This window comes from Ammospiza nelsoni, chromosome 14 (assembly GCF_027579445.1).
Source record: "Ammospiza nelsoni isolate bAmmNel1 chromosome 14, bAmmNel1.pri, whole genome shotgun sequence".
Taxonomy (NCBI): Eukaryota; Metazoa; Chordata; class Aves; order Passeriformes; family Passerellidae; genus Ammospiza; species Ammospiza nelsoni.
This window is the reverse complement of record NC_080646.1, coordinates 15,984,947-15,997,778: the sequence shown is the minus strand read 5'-3', so window position 1 is coordinate 15,997,778 and position 12,832 is coordinate 15,984,947. Positions and strand designations below refer to the sequence as shown.

Here is a 12,832-nt window from a genome sequence, read left to right as displayed (position 1 = left end):
GAATTATGAACTTACTATTCCATAAAGTAAAAGATGTCTCTGACATTCCTGCATTTAGCCATTCAAATGGAAACCTGCAATAAAATGGCAGTAAAACTTTAAAAGGTTTAACTCATTAGCTGCCAGAGCAAATAATCCAAAATTGGAATTGCCAGTTTGGCCCACAGTGCAGTGTTTGAAAAGAGGAGCAGAGTTACCTGATTGATACTATCAAATGGCAGACATCAAAAACTGGAGGTCCTGCCTCCCTCAGTAATTTTTTAGAAAGGCTATGTGTTTTTTTTTTTTTCTATTTTCAGAGAATGACCTTAACCAAGCCACAGTTTTGAATAGTTTATAAAGCTAAGGAAGAGGGTTTCAAAACTTTTCAGGTAGTTTTTTGTATTTAACCAGCAACAGACCAGTGAGTTTGTGACTGGTAATTGTCCTCAAAACCAGCCTGTGTGGAAGGATGATCTCTGCTTTCTTACCATTTTTATTTCTCATGTATTATATAAATATTCTGGGGGGGGAAATGATAAGCTTTCTAAAAGCAGGGACATGAGTGGTGTTAGCATTAGCTGACGCAGTGGAGAAAAACCAACCAAAATTCAAGATGTTAAGGGTGTGTGATGGGCAGAGGTGAAGGTGTCTCTTGAGAAGTGGGAATTGTGGCAGGGTATTCCCAAGGGCTCTGGTGAACAGCACTGCCACAGCTTCTGCCATATTCCTGCTTGCAGTGCAGCAGAGGGAGAGTCCAGGCACAGCACTGGACACACAGCACAGCTGCCACGGCCACCTGGGCTCCTGTGACACTGCTGGGCCACAGGTGGCTTTGTCTGGAGCTTTGTCTGGAGCTTTGTTTGCAGCAGTTCAGGCTCCAGCTGTGCCCCTGGCTGAGTGAGGACACGGGCAGGTGGGCTGAGCAGCAGCCCCTGCCTGTTGGAAGCTGCATAGACTTGATGTGACCCTCTGTGTTCATCTGCTACCTTAGCCCAGTTCAGACTGCCAGCAGCACTGGGAACCTCTGACTTGAAAATCCAGAATTTCCTTTGTTACAACAACACTGAGCAGTGATATTCACCTGTACTGTAACAGCAAAACCTCTGCTTTTAGGGCTTTTCCAAAGGTGTGTTTGATATTTTGAGGTATTCTGCTATAACAAATAATGACAGATGAAATTTGTTGATATGAGATGCTTATTTAACCCTTCAACTTCTCCCATATCTGAGCTTTTTAGCGTAAGCTAATGTGTCTGTTGTAAAATTCAGATTCAGTTACTGGTATTTGGAATGTGTTCTGTCTTCCTTTCAGCTAGACATTTAGGTGGGGTAGTTATGGAGAAGATCCAGTTTTCCCAAACAAAGAATTCTACAGCCAAGGGAGCTCTCTGGAGCGTCCCCTGTCTTCCCTCAGCACTCTGAATTATCTGGCATTGTGAACTTGCACACTTCAGGATATGTTTTCCAAAGCAGTCAGATGCTTTCTACCAAGTGAGATGTATAATTTATTTGTTCTTTTACAGCAAGGTAGAAAATGCAGCTTTTGAGGAGACGTGAAGAATTGTTGCTTTCCTTATTTCTAATTCCCTCGTGAGAGTTTCCCTATCTTTTCTTACTCAGAGATTTAACTCACAAAGTTCTGTTGTGAGCAGGGTGGTGCTTTTGCTGCTCACCTGAGTTAGCAATCAGGTAGGGACCCAAATCTTACTGAAGTTACTTCAGCTAGAGGAGGCAGAGGAAGGACTAAGCTGCCAAACCGAAACTTCAGACAGTTTTGCAAGCAATTTGTTAATGATTTTTGTGGTAAGGACAGAGCTGGCAGCCCCTGTGGTGCTGGCCTTGGCTGGGCTTCAGCATCAGCCCCTGTGGATGGTTCTGCAAGGAATGGCAGGGCCTCAGAAGGGTCAGAGAAAGGCTTTTCTCAGGGATCACAGCCTGGATTTGCTCCCTGCACTGCAGCTTGTCTGGGAGCCTTGCATTTGCAAAGAGGGGTAACTACAGTAAAACTGTAAAGGAGGAGAGCTCTGGGGAGAAGATTTCAAGGGCAGCATTGCTGCAGCACTTGCACGTCCTTGGCCAGAGGGCAGGGCAGTGCTCTGGGCACTGCCCACTTGCATTTGTGGTGGGGTCCTCTGCAGGGACTCTCAGGGGACAAATGGCCAAGAAATGACATTGCTGGGGGCCTAAAACCACAGGGTTTGTAAACGTTTCTCTTTGAGTTAGTGCCGCTAGGCCCCTGCTTCCCATGCCAATAATTCTGTTGGATTTTCAGTGGAGGGAGTAGAACAGAGCAGGGAGTTGTGGTTCCCTGGGTGTGACAGTCAGGGCCTCAGCTGCCTGTGGGGTCACAGCTGTCCCCAGCCATTGTCCCTCTGGCACTGCCCCAGTCTGTGCTCCAGGCCCCTGCTTGGTGCAAGGCTCCTTCTGGGAGCTGCTGCCTTTGCTTCAGGGTTCCTTTCCCTTACTCTGCAGAGTGCTCCCAGCCTGTTGCAGGTTTTGATGGGGACACCCAGCCATGCTGATCTTGCTGGGAGCTGTCACAGGCAGTTAGGATGATTCAGTGTAGGGCAGGGTTTAAACCAAGACGTTTTCTGGATCATTGTGTGGGGATTTGTTGTGCTGTTTTCTACTGTGTGACAAACTAAATGCTGTCCCATTGTAAGTACAGAGACCTTTGGGCAGGGCTGTATTGTGCTTGTTGTAACTGCTGCCTCCAGGTTAGTTCTGCAGTGGTGCAGCTTAGAATGTGCAGATAATCCTCTGTAGTAAATGTTTTTTCTAGGCTTTTCTACAGGGAAGGATAGAAGAGATGTGTATGATGAGCAGGGAAGGATGGATGTGTGGGGGTTTTTTTCAGGGGGATTGTGGTGTATGTGGAGGGAAGGAGGTACTTGTTTTTGAGATGGAAAAATATTAAATGCCCAGATAAATGTTCTGCTTCTGGGGGCTTGGAGAGAATACAGCCCATTTCCTGGCTAAGACCTGGCCCTGTAATCCAGCCCCAGAGGATGATCAATATCTAGATTCATATGGTGCTTTAACTTTGCTTGCAGACCATTGTTGCTATTAACAAGGATCCAGAAGCTCCAATTTTCCAAGTGGCAGACTATGGACTGGTAGCAGATTTATTTCAGGTGAGGCTAAATTTCATGTAAGGGTAACTTTGGGAGAGCTGACAGGGGCTTACATAATATAATCCAATGAGTGTTAACCATGTCTGTGTGAGGGTGTTGTTGTTTAAAGATTTGCTTTCTGATGTCATGATTTGCATGCTTAAAAGCAAAACCCTGAAAGTAGGTTGTGTTGGGGGGGTGTCACAGCCAGCCAGCCTCAGTTCCCTCAGTTCTGGTTTCCTGAGGTTGAACCACTTTGGAAATGACCACACAGAGGTGCTTGCATGTATTTTTAAGCTTCATAAAGTTTGGAAGTAGAGAGTTGGCAGGAGGTGTGATTATTTCTGCCTGGGCTTGCTGCCTCACAGGCTGATGCCCAGGAGGAGCTTGCAGTTCCCTCTGGAGCTCTGAGCCAGCCCTGTCCCAGTGCCTGTGTGTGGCCACACGTGTGTGTGGCGGGAGTGGCTCTGTGGAGGCATGGGCAGAAACTCTGCCAGCACTTAATGCCATTCCTGAAATGATGCCCACTGGCTCCGTGGTGAGCACGGGCCTCTTTGTGAGCCTGAGACAAAGTCACATTCTGAAGAAACACCATGTAGACAATTTCCTTAATAAATTTTGTACGAATGCATTATTTCCACCTAATGGAAATGTAGCTCTCTTAAATAATTAAGAGGCTTTATTCAGCAGGAGAGAAGTGGGGAGTGCTGTGAGCCTGGAGTGCTGTGCTGGGTGGGAGGGTGGGCAGTGTAAGTGCAGGGCTGGGAACTGCACAGGGTCACTCTGTGGGGGTCAGAGGGGAACGTGCACTACCCTGGCACTGGTGTTTGCAGGCGGTGCCGGAGATGACGAAGCTCCTGAAGAAGAAGTGAGTGCTGGTGACGGGACCTGGCACTGTGGAGTAAGGGCAAATAAAGGATTTTACTGGAAAGAGGTGGGGTCGGTCACTGCGGTGCTGGGATGGTTGTTTTTTGTGTTGGGGTTTTTTTGGTGGTCAGTTGCATGGCACATGGAGTGGTGGGCTGGAAGAAAGCAAGACAGGGAAAGCAGGTAAGAGAAGAAGGCAAGAGCACCACAAGGCAGGAGGCTGCATGGGTTTGTCAGTGTTTATTCCCATCTCCACACCCCTCCCAGTCACGCTCAGCCCCTGGGCAGGGTCAGGCTGGGCCCAAGCTGTCCAGCAGCTCTGTCCTGCCCCTGGCACCATGGGGCTCGTGCTGGCCCTGGACCGGTGGAAGTTCCACGGTGTTCCCGGCACAGTCTGTTTGTCCCTCCAGGCCCTGTGGGTCCATACTGCCCTAAGAGTGCTGGAGGGTCCACTGTTCCCAGATGGCCACTGTAGGTCCCAGCTGGCCCAGAGCTGGTGGCAGGGCAGATAGGTCATGTGCCACAGCCACAGGGGAGCAGAGGCGATGCTGGCCTCACCCTAGGCTGGTGGCCATTGCAGCAGATGCCACAGGTGTCTTCAGCACCGCCACCTCAGCTGCGGCAGCCTCATGGCCAGCGTGGTGAGCGTGTCCCTGCAGGAGTCCCCATGGCCCAGGCGCGTCCTATGCCTCGGGAACCCTGCCCAGCCGTGGCTCTGGGGGCCCCAGCGCCCCGTACTTCTCCTCGATCGTTGGGGCACCCTGGGGGCAGTCGAGGAGCGGCTTGAGCTGGAAGACATCAAGGCTCTCCTGGTTCCTGCGGTTGTAGACACTGAGCCGGTGGCCCAGGTCGGGGCTGGCCCCCACCGAGCCGGCCGGGCTGGGCAGCTTCAGGTTGACGGGATCCAGCCCCTTCTGCGCCAGGCACGCCTCCTCCGACAGGGACGAGAGCAGCTCCTGCACCGCGCGCTGCCGGGCGGGCGCCAGCGGGGCCCGGGGCTCCTCGCAGACCGCGCTGCAGTCCGGGGACGAGCCCAGGGTTGGGCTGCTCTCGCTGCAGCCCCGCGTGCCCGAGCTGGCCGTGGAGCGGGAGGCGCTGCCCGACGTGAGGCTGGCCGAGGTGCCCGTGCTGCCCAGGCGCAGCGGCACCTCCACCGTGAACAGCTCTGACGAGATGTTGGGCCGGTGCACGTCTATGGCGGCCGTGGTCACCACGCAGATGGCGGCATCGGGGACTCCGCTGTCTGCAGGGACAGAGCACAGAGGTGGCTGAGAGGGTACAGAGAGCGAGAGCAATGCCATGTGCAACGCTCTGTACCTACAGGGATGGGCACAGAGCCATCCGACACACCCACATAGCACACAGACCCCCTGAGCCATACATGTGTATGTATTATATACAGATACTCAGCAAGGCAGCCCTTTTCTGTTTGTTTATAGAGATACACTGTATGCCTAGATCTGTGCGTGTATATAGACCAACCCCTAGAGCTTTAGTCATATAGCTCGTATGTACATGTGCATAAGAAACTGCATCTACATCCATTTTGCCTCCTGTGTACATGGACAGGCAATAGGTACCTCCCTTAAATTCCTGGAATTAGCAGCTACTGCTGCACAGCGTGCAACTCCCCCACCCCTCCCTCCCCCAAATTGTACTCATTTTTCTGTATGTGGGTGTGTGCCCACATGGATATACAGATACACACACATTTATACCTACACATCAACAGCCCTCCTCTCTTAAGCCAGTCTTTAAATGATGCACACATGCCTTTTATGTATCTCCTGTATCTATGCTAGGGCTGTACAGGCAGGGATACACAGCCATCCCTAATGCCACATACCTGCATGTACAGGTACATACATACATGAACATACACATTTATTACATACAATACACAGGTGCAGAGATGGAGGCTATCTCTACCCTATTTTATATACACATGGCCTTTAGATACAGAGATGAGGAATTATATCTCTATGAGCCCCATATGGAATTCATTGTATACAGACCTTCTGTTATACACACACAAGATACAGTGCCCCCTTGCAAGGCAGACAGCTGTCTACCACTAAATAAAATGTATACAGCCCCTCTACCTTTCTACAGAAATGTGTACATACTTCTCTGTATATATATTTATTGGCTAGATCTATATGTAGGAGATGATACCTGTAGAGGACCCTATCTCTGTAGTTACATAGCTGTTTATCACAGAATCACCAGGCTGGGAGAGACCTTCAAGATCATGGAGTCCACTCAGCTCAATCATCTCAACTAAACCCTGGCACCCAGGGCCACATCCAGGGATGGTGACTCCACCACCTCGCTGGGCAGACTATGCCAGAACTTCATGGACATATTTTATTGATATATTTTTTTATTTATATCTTTAGACTATATAGAGATATATAATACACTGCATATACATATAATATATAGACTAATAATACATGCCTTCCCTTTAAATACATAGAATTATCTATAAATAGAAAACACCTGTGCTTTCACTCACAAGTATACTTACCTTTAAATATAAATACATAGATTTCTCACTGTGTGTGTATGGCTGGGGAACACAGTTAAAGAGACATACAGAATACATTTTACCTATACATGAACACTCCTTCCCCCTTTTAGTCTTTTGATATGTACATCTATGTGAATATATATACACACACGTACCTTTTAACGGCCTTCCAAGTAAGTTATGGGGCTCTGGCGATACATATCAATATATAATAATACATGCCTCTCTCTACACATGTGCAGACACACCCATATATAACACATAGGTGTATCTACACAGTCTCACCCACTTAATTTTATACATACCTAATCTTTAAAGCATACAGATATGGGGAAGAGCTACATCTGTACACATACATACATACATATATATATATATATATATATATATATATATATATATATACAAACATATATATATGTGTGTGTGTGTATGTATGTGTATATATATGTGTGTATATATATATATATATATATATATAAAAGACCCATATGTAATACATTAGACCTATACACACATATATGTACATTTTCTACATACATAGCCGTGTGTCTGGGTGTGTATGCTTAAGCAGAGATATATATAAAACCATATATATGTACTACCTATAGGACAGTTGTTGTTCTCCTTTGAAAATGCAATTGTTACACTTTAAATAGAATGTATACAATTACACACATGTATACTTACCTTTGTGTATGACTATTTATGTCTTATGGTGTGTATATATAAATCTGGAATGTATATACAGGAATATATATCAAACGTGTATCAAATAATATATACATATAACACATGTATATAGCTCTACATGACACCTCCAGTCTTTATACATGTTTTAAATTATATAGAAACACCCTTTAATAGCAAAATTTATTATGGGATGTATACATAGGCATATATATCTATGTATAATACAATCTGCACCTACATAGATATGCCTGCCCCATGTTAAATCTGTATAACCTATACCTGCATAGACTTCTCCATACAGATGTGGGGAGTGTGTGTGTGTATAATATACAATATAAAATACATAATATATAATAAACTGCATATAGATGCACACACACTGTAGTGCATGGTCCCCCCCATAACAATGCATCATTCCTACGTCTATGCAGCCATTTTATAGATGCACTATGTAGCCCTCTTTAACTCCATCCAGTTGTTGTGGGCAGCTGCACAGCCTGTGTAGCAATGCACAGACTTGTCACTGTGTGCACATACAAGGACAATGTATAGATCAGGACATGCACTGCAGCCACACCTGCACACCCAGACACACATGTTACATGTGATAGATGTTACCCACAGCCAGTGAGATGTGGGTACAGACACACCTTGTTAGAGAGTGACATAGGAATTCAGGGATACACAGGGAAATCCACAAACACTAACAGTGCTGTACACCTGTACATACATGCACATACATGTTCTGTAGGACACACAGCTGCACACATGCAGTCTGTCTCCCCCTCTCCCTTTTTTATACACATAATCCTTAGATGTTTCCTTACAGATATGGGCAATATGTGCATACATGAGCTCCATAAAGAATATTTTACACACACGTATGTATACACACACACACACACACACACACACACACATTCTAATACATAACTTACCCCTTAAATATATATCATTATTTATTACTAAATAACAAAGATCCCACCTCTCTATGTGTGTATATTTATTTATAAGATGCATGCATTTATATACAAATATGTATTAAAAATACATTGTAACTTTACTTGGGAACTTAGATATATCTTTATTGCTATTTGTATAATGGGGGTTAATATCAAGAGACCTGTGTATATATACACACACATCTGTAAATAAATAGGATATGTCTGTATATACCTTTTTAATATATATATAAGGCACACACACAGAGGGTCTTGTACACAATCATAGAGGCAATGTGTACATGGATGAAGAGTCCCCTGTAAAATATAGCATACAGTCATATGGACTTTTGGTACATGGAACACACAATACTCCCTCTGCTTTCCTTAAATAGAACACAAATCCTCACATATGTCAGTATATGTACATACACACACACATATACACACCTATAAATTTGTGTGCACATACACAGCGACTGCAGCTATAAGGATATACATATATAGTACATTATACATAACACCAATGATACATATTGTACATGTAAAATTATATTGCCTCCCCCTTTTAATGTCTCTCAGTGTATATTGGGGTATATACATCTATAAACATTACCGTACACCTGTGTACCTATCTCTCTGTACACACACACACACACAAAAAATAAAATACATAGGTATATACAGGATGTCCCCCCCCAAATTTACATATTCATTTATCCACAGAGATGGAGGAATATATGTGTGTATCTGCCCCATACATAGGATACAGTGTATATATCTGTAATGCTGACATACACACAGCCTCATATATATGCATATGTGGAATGTATATATACAGGGATACAAATATGAAATACATCATTGCTATATGTGAACACACATTATGTATGTATATTCACAGACATGGTCCCTCACACCTTTCCCTTTTTACATATCCTAGACCTATGTATAGATTCATACATCTTTTTATATAGTCCTGTAGAGCTTGGGGATGTGCGTAGAGGGATAGACACAAATAAAATCAATACTTCATACCTCTATATGCATGTGTGTACGTTTTTTAAATAGCTCTCTATATAATTCATGTGTCTATGGATTCATAGGCTTTCTCTCTCACACATACATATGTACAGACTTTATATACCCATATACATAGCTTTATATGTAGACATCCATATTTTTAGAGGGAATTATCTCTATGCATGTTTCTCTATGTTTCCCCTTCATAATATATCTACATATGTACACATATTCTATATATAATACATATGTCTCTATATACACACTAATGTCCTTTCTAATGTATAAACCATATACATATTTAAACAGGCTCTCACATGCCTACCCCACATGTATCTCTCCCTGTATGTATATATGTATCTTTACTTGTATTTATACATATACAAAATACTAAAGTAGTACACAGATCTTTACCTGTCTTTCTATCTGTCTGCATATATATGCATAAATAGCTTCTATACATTTATACAGATATAGGATAAGCCTCTATATAAAATTCCATGTGATTATATAATTATAGAAAAACAAGTATATATTTTTTATATGTAAGATATACACATAACATGCATAAAATAGATTAAAAAGAGATGTATATGCAGACAGTCTTATACACCATTCTAAAATATATATAATTATGTTTTAAAATAAAATATATAGACAATTTTTCCCATTTGTGTCTATGTGGGGTATTTATATATATGGGGATATAATTAATAATATAATATATATACATGATACAGAGATAGATCCATATTTATGTCATACATATGATACATATTAAAAATACATGTATATAGCCATTCACACTCCCTTGATTTATAAGGCCTAAGATATATAAAATTGGAATATACAGTTTCTCTTACACATCTATAAATATGTGTCTATCCCCATATATATGGGATAGACATACATGTATGCCACACTGGAAGTATCTTTATAAGGACTGTGTACAGACTACATGTATGTATATACAGACTACACAGTCACATCCAAGCACACAGCTCTCCATCTATGCATGTGGCTACAGATACACCGTACATTACAGCTCTATATGCACACGCATATAAATGTGATGCATATAAAACATAAATCTACAGACACAAACCTGTACAAATGCCTTTACAGATCTTTAAATACACGTGACGATACTGCAGCCATATGCACATATCCTGATTGATGAACATACACAGAAGCCATCCTCAGCAAGCACATCTGTCTGCCCAATGACACAGTGTAGATACTCAATACAATATCCTTGTGCTCATAGAGTCACCGAATGGTTTGGGTTGGTGGTTCTAGCCCACCTAGTGCCACCCCTGCCATGGCAGGGACACCTTCACCATCCCGGGGTGCTCAGCCCGGCCCTGGGCACTGCCACGGGGCTGTGCCAGGGCCTCGTCCCCGCAGCGCTGCCATCCTGGCCCAGGGCAGCTCCGGGGCCTCCTCGGACTCGCTGCAGCAGCTCCACGTCCTGCTGATGCTGATGCTGATGGGGCCGGCTGTGCAGGTGGGGCAGAGCGGGGCAGGCAGCTCCAGGTCTTTTCCTCAGAGCGGCTCTCGATCCCCGGCCGGGGCAGAGCGGCTCTCGATCCCCGGCCGGGGCTCGTGCTGGGGAGTGCCCGGGGACAGGGCCAGGCTTCCCCTTGGCCCCACTGAGTGCTGGGAGTGTTCAGGAGCTTCCCCCTCCAGCCTGCCTGGATCCCACTGAATGCCAGCTGGGCTTACAACCAGACACTCACACTCCCTTCTGGTTAGTATTTATGTAGCCTCAGTTCCATATGAATCTATTTTCGTTTATATACAGGATTAAAGATATATAATACATTATACAGAGAGATATTTTCATCCCTGTGATCCCTGTAATATATACACGTTTCTATAGTATATACACATATATTCTGACCATCTCTCCTCTCACACTCCCTTCTACATTTAATATATGCATTCTAATAAAATATCTCAATATGTACAGAGATACAGTCTTTCCCACGTCTTTATATTTAGATAAAGCTCTACCTATATGTAGACACAAAATCAAAAACACCTTTATATGTGTATAAATCTGCTTACATAATACCCATATGGGGATGTGTGTATCTTTGGAGAGACATATATGATATATTACATATATACATGTACAAACAAGTGTATGTTTACTTACATCTTTATCCATGTATCTGTATCTGGGTTTGTGTGTGTATACAGATATGTATATCTATATATATGGATATACAGAATACAGTATAGATTTATATACATACACATACATTATATATATACTAGGCATATCCTTATATAGAGAAATATATCTATATATACACATATATTTCACTGTGTATGCATACTACATATAAAGTATGTAATACATTCTACTTATGTATATATACACACATAAATGCATATATATGTATATATATATATACACATACCTTGTGTATATTCTATCTACATGCATATGCAGGCACACACACTTAGTTTTCTTTCCTCTAACCCTGTATATATATATGGAGGTATGTATGTGGAGATATACAGTTATAACACATTATATTTAAGCACACACACATTTTTAATATATATACAAAATGTTATATTGATAAGGGGGGGTGTGCACACCCCCACCTGTCAGAGCCTGCCTTCCTCAGCTCCCCTGCCCTGCTGGGCTGGCAGCCAGAGCACGGCCAGCCCCGGCTGGGCAGGGCTGGGGCATTGCAGAGCCCCCAGCATGGGCAGAGGCCCCCATTCTGCCCAGCAGGGCTGTGCAGAGCCCCCAGCACGGCAGGAACCCCCCTGCCAGCAGGACTCCTGCCAGGAACATCCATTTGAAGGCTGCCCTCGGGTCAGGCCCAGCTGCTGAGGTTTCCCACCATTCAGTTTAACCTTTCTGAAAGGTTCCCAGCGTGGTGCTGGGCTAAGCTGTCTCCCCACTTCTTTTCTCTTCATTTATTTTGTCCCTACCGTTCATCCTCAGATCCATTTGAAGTGCTCTGTAAGCTGGACAGCCCAGCTACAGGGAATTAACCCCTGCCAGATCTCTGAACTATCCTGAGTTACATACACAAGTTTCCAAGAGCAAACTTGGGGCCTTGCATGACTGTTGGCACACACTTCCATGGACCAAAGCAGAAGGCCCTGTGGTGGGTTTCATTTCCAGGACAGATCTACAGCACTGCCCAGTCTTACCTGGTTCACAGCACACAAGGCAATGCAAACAAACCTCTCACGTTTGTGTTTGTGAGCAACACTCACCACTGCTGGGCTCGTTGTAGTATCGACTGATGTAATTGTTCATGTCATCCTCTGAAAGAACAGAAAAGCAGCCCTTAGAAGAGCATTTATTTCATTTACATGGCTGAATCCCACCCCACGGAAAGCTTTCTTCTCCCTGCGTGCCCAGAGCCACTTGCTCTGGATTTTTAGGCCACAAGGCCTGTGTGCATCACACCCCATCCACGCTGTGGCTACAGCCAGCACAGGGAGTGGATTATCCTTTGTCACAGTCCTCTGCAGCACCAGCCTGGGAATGAGGCACTCTGTGATCTTTCCAGAGGCTGACACAGGGCTGGCCATTCCCCTCGCTCTGTGCAGACAAACACAACTCTGGCCTCTCCCTGGTCAGCCAGAGCACACAGATGAACCTGGATTTATCCTGACAGGCTGAACCAAGGGCACCAGCACAGACAG

The 12,832-nt window shown here is 44.3% G+C and overlaps 2 protein-coding genes across 2 annotated transcripts in view; one reads left to right on the top strand and one right to left on the bottom strand.

Moving 5' to 3' along the window:
• The window catches only part of ETFA (electron transfer flavoprotein subunit alpha), a 29,606-nt gene extending 25,581 nt beyond the window's left edge, over positions 1-4,025 (top strand). Inside the window, exons 11-12 of the mRNA XM_059482595.1 lie at positions 3,035-3,115; positions 3,928-4,025. Of these exons, the coding sequence (XP_059338578.1) occupies positions 3,035-3,115; positions 3,928-3,966 (120 nt within the window). The 3' untranslated portion in view covers positions 3,967-4,025. The remainder of the gene's footprint in view (positions 1-3,034; positions 3,116-3,927) is intronic.
• A 171-nt stretch (positions 4,026-4,196) lies between these two features.
• TMEM266 (transmembrane protein 266) overlaps positions 4,197-12,832 on the bottom strand; it is an 81,827-nt gene continuing 73,191 nt past the window's right edge. Inside the window, exons 11-12 of the mRNA XM_059482585.1 lie at positions 12,398-12,448; positions 4,197-5,204 (exon numbers count right to left, since the gene is read on the bottom strand). Coding sequence (XP_059338568.1) covers positions 4,645-5,204; positions 12,398-12,448 — 611 coding nt within the window. The 3' untranslated portion in view covers positions 4,197-4,644. The remainder of the gene's footprint in view (positions 5,205-12,397; positions 12,449-12,832) is intronic.